General features: G+C 43.6%; 1 protein-coding gene across 1 annotated transcript; it reads right to left on the bottom strand.

The window, feature by feature from the left end:
• Positions 1-59: 59 nt before the first annotated feature.
• LOC109901324 (papilin) lies at positions 60-15,918 on the bottom strand. Its single transcript, XM_031836906.1, has 13 exons — positions 15,813-15,918; positions 15,660-15,722; positions 10,704-10,813; positions 10,125-10,185; positions 9,854-9,956; positions 9,614-9,744; positions 9,040-9,348; positions 7,626-7,802; positions 7,208-7,358; positions 6,920-6,994; positions 2,205-2,352; positions 866-944; positions 60-525 (listed from the first exon to the last, which is right to left on the bottom strand). The coding sequence occupies exons 2-13, from the start codon at positions 15,714-15,716 to the stop codon at positions 232-234; spliced, it is 1,695 nt and encodes a 564-aa protein (XP_031692766.1). The 5' UTR covers positions 15,717-15,722; positions 15,813-15,918; the 3' UTR covers positions 60-231.
• Between the last annotated feature and the right edge of the window lie 1,728 nt (positions 15,919-17,646).

The following is a 17,646-nucleotide window of genomic DNA, read 5'->3' as shown; positions in this document are numbered from 1 at the left end:
GTAAAAAGTAAATAAAAATATATTATGACACAAGAAGAAGGATAACATGATACAACAGATTTGTTCAGTTCAGTTTATTGATATCAACAATGACAGAAAGCACAGAGAAATGTTGCAGGTCAGATTTTGGAAGACATTTGTTCACATAGGAAGTATTATATGGAAAACTTCATATCTTTCCTTTTCTCTGTACGGTGTTTGTATGACTGAAACACATTCATCCTGTGTCTCTTAAGACCGGGCGCGGTATGCCCTCGCCCTCGCGCCCACCCTTACTCTCATGCCAGACCGTGCGGGTGGGGATGCCTGTCGTGGTGTCACGACGGCGCCGCCACACTCCCTCTGGCAAACGTCCCTGGACACAAAGTTGTTGGCGTTGCCATGGCAACCACCATACCAGAACTGAGTGCAGCTGCCAGTGGCTGAATTGTAGTAGAAGCGGGATGTCCAGTTGGCACAGGATCCATCGTCACGTGACAGGGAGCACATATGGCCGGACTGAGCATAAGCCGGGGCAGAGTGGTCCTGCAGAGAGAGAGAGAGAAAGTCAGACACACGCACACACAGAGAGACATATATACAGAAAGACAGGCAGACAGACAGTATGACATATATATATATTTAACCCTTATTTAATTAGGCAAGTCAGTTTAAGTACAAATTCTTATTTACAATGACGGCCTACACCGGCCAAACCCATGACGACGCTGGGCCCATTGTGCACCGCCCTATGGGACTCCCAATCACGGACGGTTGTGATACAGCAAGGATTTGAACCAGGGTGTCTGTAGTGATGCCTCTAGCACTGAGACACAGTTTCTTAGACCGCTGCGCCACTGGTATAATGGGTGGTAGCAGCTCTTACCGCACGTGGTTGGTAATCAGCACATCCTGCTCTTCCATGACCCTGAGCAGTAGTCACCCCATCCAGACAGCAGCCGTACCTGACAACCAGACACACACACAGGTAAGATATAGAAAACAAACCAACAGGTAGCTGGTATAGACAGGCACACACAAAGACAGGTGAGACAGAAACACGGACGGCATCCATATAGGCCAGAGCTGCCCAACCCTCTTCCTGTTGGTTTTCAGTCCAACCCTCTTCCTGTTGGTTTTCAGTCCAACCCTCTTCCTGTTGGTTTTCAGTCCAACCCTCTTCCTGTAGGCTTTCAGTCCAACCCTCTTCCTGTAGGCTTTCAGTCCAACCCTCTTCCTGTAGGCTTTCAGTCCAACCCTCTTCCTGTAGGCTTTCAGTCCAACCCTCTTCCTGTTGGTTTTCAGTCCAACCCTCTTCCTGTAGGTTTTCAGTCCAAACCTCTTCCTGTAGGTTTTCAGCCCAACCCTCTTCCTGGAGATCTACTGTCCTGTGGGTTTTCAGTCCAACCCTCTTCCTGTTGGTTTTCAGTCCGACCCTCTTCCCGTAAGCTTTCAGTCCAACCCTCTTCCTGGAGATCTACTGTCCTGTGGGTTTTCAGTCCAACCCTCTTCCTGGAGACCTACTGTCCTGTAGGTTTTCAGTCCAACCCTCTTCCTGGAGACTTACTGTCCTGTAGGTTTTCAGTCCAACACTCTTCCTGGAGATCTACTGTCCTGTGGGTTTTCAGTCCAACCCTCTTCCTGGAGACCGACTGTCCTGTAGGTTTTCAGTCCAACCCTCTTCCTGGAGACAAACTGTCCTGTAGGTTTTCAGTCCAACCCTCTTCCTGGAGACCTACTGTCCTGTAGGTTTTCAGTCCAACCCTCTTCCTGGAGATCTACTGTCCTGTAGGTTTTCGGTCCAACCCTAATTTAGCGTATCTGATTCAGCTAGTTAACGTCTTGTTGAGCAGCTCATTAGTAAAATCAGGTGTGTTAAATTAGGGTTGGACAGAAAACCAACAGGACAGTAGATCTCCAGGATGAGGGTTGGACAGAAAACCAACAGGACAGTAGATCTCCAGGATGAGGGTTGGACAGAAAACCAACAGGACAGTAGATCTCCAGGATGAGGGTTGGACTGAAAACCCACAGGACAGTAGATCTCCAGGAAGAGGGTTGGGCAGCCATCGAGTTGAAAGTCACTAGTTGGACTGCAAGTAACATACCTTTTTGTCACAATCAACATCTTTGTAACATGTGTGTTCAACACAACGCTATCTCTATCTGAACGTTTTGTAATGTTCTGTAACGTTGTGCCGTACTGAACAGACCCATAGTCTTACCGGGTACGTTCACAGTCATCTGTGGGACAGCCCTCTCCTCTATGCCCACCAGCGGATGTGTGGCCGTCCGGGCAGCAGCCATAGTCTGACTGGGCACAGTGGGGACCAACCACGGTGGTGGAGTAAGGGTCATACACTGTGTTAGTGGCTAAAGAGAGCAAACACACATAAGGTCACATGTTTACATAATGTATAAAAATAGCCTCTCCTTAATGAGAGTGGCTTACCAAGGCAAACTTCCAAAAGGACTCATTCAAGATAAAAGGAGTTGGAGCGCTCCACAAAGAAAGGAAGAGATTTGGGGGGTTTTCACTCTGAGGAAGACGTTAACTTGACGTTGAAACGTCAGTCGTCTGTTCGCATCCTGTACAATGGATTAAAATGAGCAAAAAATAAATACATCTCTGCCTTTTCTTTGTGGAGTGCCACAACTCCTTTTCACCTCAAATTAGCCCTTTTGGAAGTTTTTCTTTGTAAGCCCTTCTCGTGATTTTTGTCATTGATCAACCCTCCTTTCCTTTGTTTGGTGAGGTACGAAGGCCCACCTGAACTCTATATTATACTTGAAGTACATATACAAAGTAAACACCCACCCGGATAACAATGAGCATGTTGAGAATATTTAGAACTCGGTGTGTTTATTTTTTGCTATCGTACATTTAGTCGTGGTAGGTATGTTTAATAGTCGTGGTAGGTATGTTTAGCTATATAGTATATTTAGTAATGGTAGGTATGTTTAATAGTAGTGGTAGGTATGTTTAATAGTAGTGGTAGGTATGTTTAGCTATATAGTATATTTAGTAATGGTAGGTATGTTTAATAGTAGTGGTAGGTATGTTTAATAGTAGTGGTAGGTATGTTTAATAGTAGTGGTAGGTATGTTTAGCTAGACAGTCAGTATATTTAGTAGTGGTAGGTATGTTTAATAGTCGTGGTAGGTATGTTTAATAGTCGTGGTAGGTATGTTTAATAGTCGTGGTAGGTATGTTTAATAGTCGTGGTAGGTATGTTTAATAGTCGTGGTAGGTACGTTTAATAGTCGTGGAAGGTATGTTTAGCTAGACAGTATATTTAGTAGTGGTAGGTATGTTTAGCTAGACAGTATATTTAGTCGTGGTAGGTATGTTTAGCCAGACAGTATATTTAGTAGTGGTTGGTATGTTTAATAGTCGTGGTAGGTATGTTTAGCTAGACAGTATATTTAGTTGTGGTAGGTATGTTTAGGTAGACAGTATATTTAGTCGTGGTAGGTATGTTTAATAGTAGTGGTAGGTATGTTTAGCTAGACAGTATATTTAGTCGTGGTAGGTATGTTTAATAGTAGTGGTAGGTATGTTTAGCTAGACAGTATATTTAGTAGTGGTAGGTATGTTTAGCTAGACAGTATATTTAGTAGTGGTAGGTATGTTTAGCTAGACAGTATATTTAGTCGTGGTAGGTATGTTTAGCTAGACAGTATATTTAGTCGTGGTAGGTATGTTTAGCTAGACAGTATATTTAGTCGTGGTAGGTATGTTTAGCTAGACAGTATATTTAGTCGTGGTAGGTATGTTTAATAGTCGTGGTATGTATGTTTAGCTAGACAGTATATTTAGTAGTGGTAGGTATGTTTAGCTAGACAGTATATTTAGTCGTGGTAGGTATGTTTAGCTAGACAGTATATTTAGTAGTGGTAGGTATGTTTAGCTAGACAGTATATTTAGTAGTGGTAGGTATGTTTAGCTAGACAGTATATTTAGTCGTGGTAGGTATGTTTAGCTTGACAGTATATTTAGTAGTGGTAGGTATGTTTAGCTAGACAGTATATTTAGTCGTGGTAGGTATGTTTAGCTAGACAGTATATTTAGTCGTGGTAGGTATGTTTAGCTAGACAGTATATTTAGTCGTGGTAGGTATGTTTAGCTAGACAGTATATTTAGTCGTGGTAGGTATGTTTAGCTAGACAGTATATTTAGTCGTGGTAGGTATGTTTAGCTAGACAGTATATTTAGTCGTGGTAGGTATGTTTAGCTAGAAAGTATATTTGGAAGTGGTAGGTATGTTTAGCTAGACAGTATACAGTGAGGGGCAAATTTTTTTTAATCCCCTGCTGATTTTGTACGTTTGCCCACTGACAAAGAAATTATCAGTCTATAATTTTAATGGTAGGTTTATTTGAACAGTGAGAGACAGAATAACAAGAAAAATTTCAGAAAAACGCAGGTCAAAAATGTTATAATTTGATTTGCATTATAATGAGGGAAATAAGTATTTGACCCCCTCTCAATCAGAAAGATTTCTGGCTCCCAGGTGTCTTTTATGCATGTAACGAGCTGAGATTAGGAGCACACTCTTAAAGGGAGTGCTCCTAATCTCAGTTTGTTACCTGTATAAAAGACACCTGTCCACAGACGCAATCAATCAGATTCCAAACTCTCCACCATGGCCAAGACCAAAGAGCTCTCCAAGGATGTCAGGGACAAGATGTAGACCTACACAAGGCTGGAATGGGCTACAAGACCATCACCAGAGAAGGTGACAACAGTTGGTGCCATTATTTGCAAATGGAAGAAACACAAAATAACTGTCAATCGCCCTCCGCCTGGGGCTCCATGCAAGATCTCACCTCGTGGAGTTGCAATTATCATGAGAATGGTGAGGAATCAGCCCAGAACTACACGGGAGGATCTTGTCAATGATCTCAAGGCAGCTGGGACCATAGTCACCAAGAAAACAATTGGTAACACACTACGCCGTGAAGGACTGAAATCCTGCAGTGCCCGCAAGGTCCCCCTGCTCAAGAAAGCACATATACATGCCCGTCTGATGTTTGCCAATGAACATCTGAATGATTCAGAGGACAACTGGGTGAAAGTGTTGTGGTCAGATGAGACCAAAATGGAGCTCTTTGGCATCAACTCAACTCGCCGTGTTTGGAGGAGGAGGAATGCTGCTTATGACCCCAAGAACACCATCCCCACCGTCAAACATGGACGTGGAAACATTATGCTTTGGGGGTGTTTTTCTGCTAAGGCGACAGGACAACTTCACCGCATCAAAGGGACGATGGACGGGGCCATGTACCGTCAAATCTTGGGTGAGAACCTCCTTCCCTCAGCCAGGGCATTGAAAATGGGTCGTGGATGGGTATTCCAGCATGACAATGACCCAAAACACATGGCCAAGGCAACTAAGGAGTGGCTCAATAAGAAGCACATTAAGGTCCTGGAGTGGCCTAGCCAGTCTCCATACCTTAATCCCATAGAAAATCTGTGGAGGGAGCAGAAGGTTCGAGTTGCCAAACGTCAGCCTCGAAACCTTAATGACTTGGAGAAGATCTGCAAAGAGGAGTGGGACAAAATCCCTCCTGAGATGTTTACAAACCTGGTGGCCAACTACAAGAAATGTCTGACCTCTGTGATTGCCAACAAAGGTTTTGTCACCAAGTACTATGTCATGTTTTGCAGAGGGGTCAAATACTTCATTAAAATGCAAATCAATTTATAACATTTTTGACATGTGTTTTTCAGGATTTTTTTGTTATTCTGTCTCTCACTGTTCAAATAAACCTACCATTAAAATTATAGACTGATCATTTTTTGTCAGTGGGCAAACGTACAAAATCAGCAGGGGATCAAATGCTTTTTTCCCTCACTGTATTTAGTAGTGGTAGGTATGTTTAGCTAGACAGTATATTTAGTAGTGGTAGGTATGTTTAGCTAGACAGTATATTTAGTAGTGGCAGGTATGTTTAGCTAGACAGTATATTTAGTAGTGGTAGGTATGTTTAGCTAGACAGTATATTTAGTAGTGGTAGGTATGTTTAGCTAGACAGTATATTTAGTAGTGGTAGGTATGTTTAGCTAGACATTATATTTTTTAGATATAGGCCTACCAGTTTGGCAAGTGCAACCTATATTGTATATATGTAGCTTTGATTTTATGATGGATTACAACACTGCCTAGACCGCTCAAATTCAACTCTGGAACTCAAAGCTAGTTCCTGGACTGATTCAGACCTGAGACACCAGGTGGGTACAATTAGTTATCAGGTAGAAGAGAAACCCAGCAGGATCCAGACCTCGTAGGGTCAGAGTTGGATACCTTTGGTCTAGACAGGGAGGACTGGGACATACAGTATGTACCATGAGAGAAGCGTGTTTTAGCACCACTACCACCACCACCACAGGAGGTTGGTGTCACCTTAATGTGGGAGGACGGGCTCGTGTTAATGGCTGGAGTGGAATAGGTGGAATGGTATCAAATACATGAAACCTATGGTTTTCCAGGTGTTTGATGCCATTCCAGACCTTATTATGAGCCGACCCTCCCCTCAGCAGCTTCAACTGACCACCACCAATCAACTTACACCACTGTGCACATGCCCGTCGTTACTATGACAACTAGCATAGCTATGTCAGCAAATGACTGCTGTCTGAACATGCACAAATCTAATTTGGTCACTTGTAACTTGCTGATTGGACAGTCTGTAGAAAAAAAACGGATTTGAAAAACAGAACTGTTTGGATCATTAAGGCTTGCAGGGAGAACAAGTCTTCAGAGAAGTGTGTTTTAACCTGAGGATAGATAGTCAACTCTGATTTGTTAAAGTGAGAAATGAGTGAGAAATAAACGGTAAGCTATTTCTGTCTCTACTTGAATTATCCCAAGACAGTTTACGCACAAGGATGATTATAATTTGACACACAAACTGATACACACACACACACACGTACCTGAAGGGTCATAAGGCACAAATCCTCTCAGAGTTCTATCATGTCCTCTTGGGTCATGGACACTTGGTACACCTACTGTATACAGAGAGAGACAAGGATGAACAGAAACACACACACACACACACACACACACAGACACACACACACACACACTCTCACTCACACACACACACACACACACACACACACACACACACACACACACACACACACACACACACACACACACACACACACACACACACACACACACACACACACACACACACACACAGGGATTGGACTCACTCTGGGCTTCATGGCAGGTCTGGGTGTTACAGTGCTCCACAGTGGGGGGTCTGACGTGGGGGGCACATCTGTCCTCCCCATGTGGGTTCTGTTCTATGTCCATACACACCACCCTTCTCTCACGCACCCCCCCACCGCACTTCTTAGAGCACTATAGGGACAGGGAGAGGGACAGAGAGAGAGAGGGAGAGGACAATGAGAGAGAGCAGGATAGAAGGACAGAGAGGGACAGAGAATGAGGGAGAGAGAGGGAGAGAGTGACAAAAAAAAATTAAAAGTATGGAAAGATGAGAGGATACATAAGAGTGTACTGTAGTCTGTCAAAAGTATCTCACTCTCTCATTGTTTATGCATGTTGTTTAAAGTGCTTTGTAAATGTATGATTTTGACCCAATGAGAAATAAAATCTCTCTCTCACCAGTCCGAAGTCATTGACATGCCAGCTGATGTGTGTATGGCAGGCTAGTTTGCGGCAGGCCTGGACTGTGGGTGGGCGTGCCAGACCGCTGCAGGCCTGCTCCCCAAGGCGCTCTCCTCCAGCCCCCACACAGAACACCTCCCTGGTCTGCTGGCCATCACCACAGCTCACTGAGCACTGGACATTGGACATATCAATTAGGGAATTTAGCGGCAAAACAAAATCTGCAATCTGAAAATCATTCTGTGGCGACACTGTAGTTGGTTAGTACAGTAGTTTACAACTTGCTGGAGAAGTACAGTATATTGAACATGATTTTGCGTACCGACAGATACATCTTGCTGACAGAGAGGTTTGGGAAACACTCTCCTAATCTGCCCTCTGTTATACTGTTAACGTTGACTCTATACTGGCCATACTGGTACCCGGTACCCAGTACCCAGTACTCACCACACTGTAGCTACCCAGTACTCACTACACTATAGCTACCCAGTACCCAGTACCCACCACACTGTAGCTACCCAGTACTCACCACACTGTAGCTACCCAGTACCCAGTACCCATCACACTGTAGCTACCCAGTACCCACCACACTGTAGCTACCCAGTACCCAGTACCCACCACACTGTAGCTACCCAGTACTCACCACACTGTAGCTACCCAGTACCCACCACACTGTAGCTACCCAGTACTCACCACACTGTAGCTACCCAGTACCCAGTACCCACCACACCGTAGCTACCCAGTACCCACCACACTGTAGCTACCCAGTACCTGGTACCCAGTACCCACCACACAGTAGCTACCCAGTTCCCTGTACCCAGTACCCACCACACTGCAGCTACCCAGTACCCAGTACCTCTCACACTGTAGCTACCCAGTACCCAGTACCCACCACACTGTAGCTACCCAGTACCCAGTACCCACCACACTGTAGCTACCCAGTACCTGGTACCCAGTACCCCCCACACTGTAGCTACCCAGTTCCCAGTACTCACCACACTGTAGCTACCCAGTACCCAGTACCCAGTACCCACCACACTGTAGCTACCCAGTACCCAGTACCCAGTACCCACCACACTGTAGCTACCCAGTACCAGGTACCCAGTACCCACCACACAGTAGCTACCCAGTACCCAGTACTCACTACACTGTAGCTACGTAGTACCCACCACACTGTAGCTACCCAGTACCCAGTACCCACCACACTGTAGCTACCCAGTACCCGGTACCCAGTACCCACCACACAGTAGCTACCCAGTACCCAGTACTCACTACACTGTAGCTACCCAGTACCCACCACACTGTAGCTACCCAGTACCCACCACACTGTAGCTACCCAGTACCCAGTACCCACCACACTGTAGCTACCCAGTACCCAGTACCCACCACACTGTAGCTACCCAGTACCCACCACACTGTAGCTGGAAACACTGTACTCGGCACACTGCTGCTGGTTGCAGGCCTGCTGGCTGGCCGGCCTGGGTAGTCCCTGGGAGTTGCAGTAAGAGTCATCGACCACGTGGGGCGCCGTCGAGTCCTGGACCATGCACTGTACACTGCGGTGCTGTGTACCTCCGTTGCAGGGGGCTGAGCACTCGGACCAGGCGCTGTATGTGTAGGCGTACGTGAGGGACTCGCGGTGGCGCAAGTTGGCGGCAGAAGCGGGAAGGGCCGGCACCACGTCACGGTCCATGCCGAGGATCTCTTCGTTGATCACCGCCTAGGTATCAGATAACACAGATTAAGACAATATGAGTGTGTGTGTGTGTCTGCATGCGTATGTGTGTGTGTGTGTGTGTGTGTGTGTGTGTGTGTGTGTGTGTGTGTGTGTGTGTGTGTGTGTGTGTGTGTGTGTGTGTGTGTGTGTGTGTGTGTGTGTGCGTATGTATGTCTGTGAGTGTGTGTGTTTGTCTGTGTGTGTGTGCAGGGCATGTTGAACTATTAAATGTGGAATGAAAAGAACGATATAAGGTAAGTACTAATACCCTGCAGATGCCTGCGATACAGATGTCACTGCGCCCCACATAGCAGGGTGTCCCGTCCACCACGGCAGGCCTGTGTCTGTAGAAGAAGTTCTCTCCACGGGGGACGCAGTTCAGCTCACATGGGTTAGACGCTTCACAGGTAAACAGCAAACATTAGTCATTCTTCATGTATGTATAATGAGGATATGGGTAATAAGTGAAATATTACACTTTATAATTTGCATGTCATTCCCATTGTACCTCCATGGTAAGGCAGCCAGGTGTATCGTTTACTCTGGAAGTCCATCCTATTAAACTGGGCACACTGCTCCTCGCGGATATCCCTGGAACCCACGGGACATGCCTGCATGGAACAGACAATCTCATTCTGTTGGTGTTTTCATTGGGGGGGAGGTGTGTGTGTGTGTGTGTGTGTGTGTGTGTGTGTGTGTGTGTGTGTGTGTGTGTGTGTGTGTGTGTGTGTGTGTGTGTGTGTGTGTGTGTGTGTGTGTGTGTGTGTGTGTGTGTGTACCTGCGTATTACAGGTGCGGTAAGATTTTGAAGATCCCACGCAGTTGTTTCCTCCGTCTGTCCTGCAAATCAAAGAGGAGAGTCAGAAAGACATACAATCCTCATACACACACTCTCTCAACTCTCTATTTCTCTGTCTCTCTCTCTTTCTCTGCCTCTCTCTCTCTCCCTCTCTCACACTCTCTCAACTCTCTCTTTCTCTGTCTCTCTCTGTTCTCTCTGTTCTCTCTCTCTCCTCTCTCTCTCTCTCTCTCTCTCTCTCTCTCTCTCTGCCTCTTTTCTCTCTCTCTCTCTTTCTCTCCGCCTCTCTTTTCTCTCTCTCTTTCTCTCCCTCTCTCACACTCTCTCAACTCTCTCTGTCTCTGTCTCTCTCTGTTCTCTCTGTTCTCTCTCTCTCTCTCTCTCTCTCTCTCTCTCTCTGCCTCTTTTCTCTCTCTCTCTCTTTCTCTCCGCCTCTCTTTTCTCTCTCTCTCTTTCTCTCCCTCTCTCAACTCTCTCTTTCTCTGTCTGTCTCTCTTTCTTTCTGTCTCTCTCTTTTCTCTCTCACACACACACACACTCTCACATTCATTTTTTTTACCTTGCAGTAATACATTGCCTGGTCCTCATGGCTACTCCAGTGCCACAGGGGCGGCTGCATGGCCCATAGGTTCCGTATTCCCCCCAGTAGTCATTGCTGGGCGCCGTTAGCTGGAACATAACAGCAGTGAGCACACCAAATGCCATAACCCGACAGTAAACACAGTACTCGGTAAGTATACACCAGAATATCAAGTGGAAAACATCCTATCACCACAAACAATTACATATCATTACACAAACCTTTTACACACCAGTATGGTAACGATATAAAATCCCCACATTCCAGCTGTTTTTGTAAACAAAATATGACTGTGTGCCTGTAATGTGTAATGGCATGAGTTGTGTTGTATTATTGGTGTTTTAAATGCATGTTGGTGTATTGCGTAGTAGTATTAGATCATCATATGTATTTCCGGTTTGTTTTTGTTGTCTTCCCTTGAGGACCACACTGAAAATCTGCTTTGTATAACATTGATATATAGGGAGCTCCAACAGTGTTGGGAAAGCGACACATTGTTTTGTTTGTTTTGGCTCTGTACTCCAGCACTTTGGATTTTAAATGTTACAATGATCTTGAGGTTAAAGTACGGATAGTCAGCTTTAATTTGAGGGTATTTTCATCCATATTGGGTGAACTGTTTTAAATTACAGCACTTTTTGAACACAGTCCCCCCCATTTTAGGGGACTAAAAGTATTGGGAAAAAATCACTTATATGTGTATTTAAGTATACTGAACAAAGATATAAACCAACATGCAATAATTTCAACGATTTTACTGATTTACACAGTTCATATGAGGAAATCAGTCAATTGAAATAAATTCATTAGGCCCTAACCTATGGATTTCACATGACTGGGCAGGGGCACAGCCATGGGTTGTCCAGGCCCAGCCAATCAGAGTCTTTCCTCACAAAAGGGATTTATAACAGACAGAAATACTCTTCAGTTTCATCAGCTGTCTGGGTGGCTGTTCTCAGACGATCCCGTAAGTGTATAAGCTGGATGTGGTGGTCCTGGGCTGGCGTGGTTACACGTGGTTTGCGGTTGTGAGGCCAGCTGGACCTACTGCCAAATTCTCCAAACGACGTTGGAGGTTGGACATTCTTGCAGTCACTATGCTAATTGCACGATCTCTGAAAACTTGAGACATATGTGGTGTTGTGTGACAAAACTGCACATTTTATAGTGGCCTTTTATTGTCCCCAGCACAAGGTGCGCCTGTGTAATGATCATGTTGTTTAATCAGCTTCTTGATATGCCACACTTGTCAGGTAGATGGATTATCTTGGCAAAGGGGAAATGCTCGCTAACAGGGTTGTAAACAAATTTGTAAATTTGTGCACAACATTTCTGGAAAACATGGAACATTTCTGGAAAACATGGAACATTTCTGGAAAACATGGAATATTTCTGGAAAACATGGAACATTTCTGGAAAATATGGAACATTTCTGGAAAACATGGAACATTTCTGGAAAACATGGAACATTTCTGGAAAACATGGAACATTTCTTGGATCTTTTATTTCAGCACATGAAACCAACACTTTATATTTTGTATTTATATTTTTGTTCTGTATAGTTAAATGTTAAGTGTTTGTTCCCACATTCCTAGCACGCAATGATTACATCAAGCTTATGGTTTAGCTTGTGACTACAAACTTGTTGAATGCATTTGCTGTTTGTTTTGGTTGTGTTCTGGATCATTTTGTGCCCAATAGAAATGAATGGCGAATAATGTATTGTGTCATTTTGGGGTCACTTTTATTGTAAATAAGAACAGAATATGTTTCTAAACACTTCTACTTTATTGTGGATGCTACCTTGATTACATATTAGCCTTAAACGAATTGAGAATAATGATGAGTGAGAAAGTTACAGAAGCACAAATATCATACCCCCAAGACATGCTAACCTCTCACCATCAAATCAAATGAAGTCAAGCTCTATTCATACATCAACCCAATGTGCTTTACAGGAAAAAAATGAACAATGAACAAAAACAATGAAAATAAAGCTGAAATAATGTACTACACAAAAAACACGAGATAAAAAACTAAAGAATGACAAACTGAACTAAAAAGCACCCTGAGGAAAAGCAAATCCAAAAATGTGTTTTAATATGTTCACAGTTTCAGCCCCCCTCAAGTTCTCTGGCAGACTATTCCAGAGGCAGGGGGCATAATAACTAAAGGCTGTCTCTCCATGCCTCTTGGTCCCCCTCAAGTTCTCTGGCAGACTATTCCAGAGGCAGGGGGCATAATAACTAAAGGCTGTCTCTCCATGCCTCTTGGTCCCCCTCAGGTTCTCTGGCAGGTTATTCCAGAGGCTGGGGGCATAATAACTAAAGGCTGTCTCTCCAAGACTCTTGGTCCCTCTCAGGTTCTCTGGCAGACTATTCCAGAGGCTGGGGGCATAATAACTAAAGGCTGTCTCTCCATGCCTCTTGGTCCCCCTCAAGTTCTCTGGCAGACTATTCCAGAGGCAGGGGGCATAATAACTAAAGACTGTCTCTCCATGCCTCTTGGTCCCCCTCAGGTTCTCTGGCAGGTTATTCCAGAGGCTGGGGGCATAATAACTAAAGGCTGTCTCTCCAAGACTCTTGGTCCCTCTCAGGTTCTCTGGCAGACTATTCCAGAGGCTGGGGGCATAATAACTAAAGGCTGTCTCTCCATGCCTCTTGGTCCCCCTCAAGTTCTCTGGCAGGTTATTCCAGAGGCTGGGGGCATAATAACTAAAGGCTGTCTCTCCATGCCTCTTGGTCCCCCTCAAGTTCTCTGGCAGACTATTCCAGAGGCTGGAGGCATAATAACTAAACGCTGTCTCTCCATGCCTCTTGGTCCAAGGCATTTGGATAGTTTAAAAAGGCCAGTTCCGGAGGACCTAAGGGACCTACGGGGTACATAACTTAAAAAGAATGTCTAACATGTATTGGGGTGCACAATCCTGGATGTATTTAAAAACCAATAGAATAATCTTAAAATGAATTCCAAAACTCACAGGCAGCCAGTGCAGAGACCTTAAAACCAGTGGTGTGTGCGCTCAGTCTGGTCTCGGTCACTACCCATGCTGCATCATTCTGTATGTTTTACAGTTGACAAATTACTTTCTTGGGTAGACCAGACAGAAAAGCATTATAATAGTCAAGCCTGCTTGTAATAAAAGCATGGATGAATCTCTCTGTATCAGCCTGAGAACGAAACAGCCACACCTTGGCAATGTTCCTCAGGTGGTAAAAAACTATTTTGGTCACATTCCTAATGTGTGATTTGAAATGGAGTTCAGAATCTAAAATAACAGCTAGGTTTTTTAGTTGGTATTTTATCTTCATTGCCTGTGAATTAACATTTGTGGTCACATTTTCTCTGTGCTTTGGCTCCAACAAAAAGTACCTTGTCTTGATTTAGCTATAGGAAGTTGTGAGCCATCCAAGTATTTAAATCACTAATACAGTCTAATAATTTATCCACGGAGCTAAAAATCCTCTGGTGACACAGAAATGTAAAGTTGTGTATTATCTGCTTAGCAGGGAAAATCAATGCTGTGCTTTCTGATAACGCTGCCAAGGGGTAACACATATAAACTGAACAGTATCGAGTCCAAAATGTGACAAAAATAAAACTCTCGACCGGTTAAATAGGTCCTAAACCAATTTCGAACTGGACCGGAGAGACCAATCCACCTCTCCAGTCTGTCCAGAAGCACAGCATGGTCACCAGTGTTGAATGGAGCACTTACATCTAAGAGTATAAGGACAGACAGATGTTTGGCATCTGTGTTGACTCTAAGATCATGTAACACTGTAAATAAGGCTGTTTCTATGCTGTGGTGTGTAGGAAACCTGATTGGATTTGTATTTTAAATACGGTTGGCACTTAAAAAATACTTTAGCTCATTGAACACTAATTTCTCCAGAATTTTGCTTAAGAATGGAAGGTTGGAGATTGGCTGAAATTTGCTAAGAGCTGAAGAATCTAGATTACTTTTCTTCAGAAGGGGTTTCACCATAGCAGTTTTAAGTGCAGTGGGGAAAATGCCTGTAACAATAGCTTGTATTTTTCAGATATGCAATTCAAAACAGTTTTGAAGAAGGTGGTGGGGATAGGATCGAGAAGGCAGGTAGAAGACTTAAGTTGTGAAATCACTTTCCTGAGCATGTCTGTGCCAACCAAATAAATCCACAGTGCCTTTGCGTGCTAGGTTAGAGGACATATCATCAAACTTCTCATCAGATCTTGACTGATACCCAGCCTAATGTTGGTTATTTTATCTCTGAAATATGCCACAAACTCATGACATTTAGATGTGGAGGAAAGTTCACGTAGGTTTGCAGGGGTTAGGATTTATCAGGCCATCAATGGTCGAGAAGAGCACTCTCTAATTAAACTGATTGTTAGTGATCCAAGTTAGAAAAATGAGCCCGTCTGGCATTTCTAATTGCCTTGTTATATATGCCAATTTGCTCTCTCAGAAAATCATAATCAACCTGTAACTTTGACTTTCTCCACTTTTGCTCTGCCTTTCTGCAACTTCTCTTTAATTGATTAGTTTCATCACTCATCCAAGAGCCTCTCCGTTTGGCTGTGGCCCTTTTCAACTTTACTGGAGCCATGGCATCAAAGGTTGGCCATATTTTGCTATTAAAGTTATCAACTAAATAATCACAAGAGGAAGGCAGTATAGGTGGTGGATTATTGGTCTGACACTCAATAAAATCTGTAGCAACTTCAGAGGTAAGATAGCGTTTCTTAATAATGTGTTCAGTGTTACCCTGTGCTATGGGCAACAGGGTAGTAAAACAAAATCAAAAATCAAATACAATAACAAGGGATGTTAGTATTTTTGAGGTGGGGGAGGTATGGTATTGGTGAGTCTGTAACTTTCTCACTCATCATTATTCCCCTGTATGTTTTTTAAACCCAAGCAACACATCAAATGAAATAAGTAGCACTCACAGAAAGTGATGGTACAGCCAGTAACTGCAGAGGAACCAGGACCAATAGGATGTTCATGTTTACCTGCAGAGGATAGGAAAAATACAAAGGTGCCTAAACATTTGCAAAAATGTCCAAAATACTATAGAATATATGATCATCATTCTATCGTACCTTTTCAAGATCTCTGTAGTTGAAATCCACTCCTCTTGCTCAGAGTCCCAGAAGGATGTGCACTCGCCCAGGAAACAGGAAGCCGACTGACACTCAGTTATCAGCCCTCTTAACTTCCCAGCTCTCAGAGCTGTTAGCCATATATAGTACAGGTGTCCGGTTACAAGTAACTCCTTGCATGAAATTAACATTTTTTTAATTCAATTCACTTTGTTCCTTTCCACTTGGATTTCCCCCATCACTTTGGTTTTTCATATTTTTTGTTGTTGTTTTTTATCAGGATACATACTGATTTTGGGGTGAAACTTTTCTTCTGTTCATTCTGGCAAACTATGATATTCAACTCTGTCTGAAGTGACATCCAGGCCAATAATGTGTTGGTATGTTATTGTGTACAGTATTTGATACATCAACCTTGTTTCATACAGACGTTGATATATTGTAAGGCAGGGCAGAGCAGGACACCGTAAAAGCAAACAATAACACAAAATGTACCTTCAATTTTACAGTGAAGAAATTACCTCTGATTTACTTAAAAAATGGTTAAAACAGTCATTACACAATAATAACCTAGGAATTACAACACTGAATTACTCTTTCTCTAGGAATCAGTCTATCAAGCACCACTAGGAAAAACAGATAGTTAGTTACCAGTTATATTCTTTGAAGAAAGTACCAGAAGGTACCCATTATAATTTCACAACCATTCCTATAGTACCAGGTAAGAGGTAAGTATCCGTGGTATCAGTAACATAGAATAAAGTGAACAAAGATCATTGGAAATGAAATGATCCTAGAATTCAGAACGTATATTGTGATGGGGAAATGACAACAAACGTCTATAGTGTGAAGGTGTGGGCTGATTATCTCTAGACTAGATTCTGTCTGTTATAATAAATTGTTCTCATATATCTGATGATAATTATTGATGACAGAGCTAGTTACTGAAGGTCCAAGGACCGAGGACACACTGACGATTCACATGAATGTATACACACATAGGAATTGTATTACACAATTATGTATCAAGTATATACGGTACCCGCTGTGTTTCAGTCTAAGACTGCAACAATCTTCTGCTCTGATGTGGATTGTTGTTCCCTTTTTGCTATTATTAAACCTAATTCATTCTACCATCTGCCACTCTGTCTTAGAGGCCTGAGTTTTCCTTATTACAAATATACACATCCATAAAAGCATAGAGTATAACAGTTGGAAAAGACATGGTTACACACGTCCAGAGACAACAGTTAGTTAAGTCCTTTAAATGTTTGTTTGTGGCTCAACTTCGTGTGACGTTTACCACTCCAACCACTGAGAGTTCCTTTCGCACACCCCACAACCCCACTAAACACACACCAAGTCACTGAAATCACCTCAGGGGGTTATTTCTGAGTTATTTCAGTGTGAAAACAGAGGAAAAGCAATGCCAGGCTGGGGAAGAAATCATGCCCTGTTTCTGTGTGTTAGGGTACCATTAGTAGCGGTTCCCATGCCACGTTTTCACCAGACAGGAGAAGACAGCAGACATTACGGCTTCTCTGCTGGGGAACACACAGCCACACGGAACCCTGGAATATATACTTTAATCTAATCAGTAGGCCATTTATCCTGGGGAGAGAAAGGGGAGTGAGAGAGAGAGAGGGAGAGACACAAGGAAGAAAAAGAGGGGGATTTCTCAGTCAAAAGCAGACAAGACAGAGAGCAGGAGAAAGGGACAAGACAGAGAGCAGGAGAAAGGGACAAGACAGAGAACAGGAGAAAGGGACAAGACAGAGAGCAGGAGAAAGGGACAAGACAGAGAGCAGGAGAAAGGGACAAGACAGAGAGCAGG

This window comes from Oncorhynchus kisutch, linkage group LG12, assembly GCF_002021735.2.
Source record: "Oncorhynchus kisutch isolate 150728-3 linkage group LG12, Okis_V2, whole genome shotgun sequence".
Taxonomy (NCBI): Eukaryota; Metazoa; Chordata; class Actinopteri; order Salmoniformes; family Salmonidae; genus Oncorhynchus; species Oncorhynchus kisutch.
This window is presented reverse-complemented; position numbering and strand designations above follow the sequence as displayed.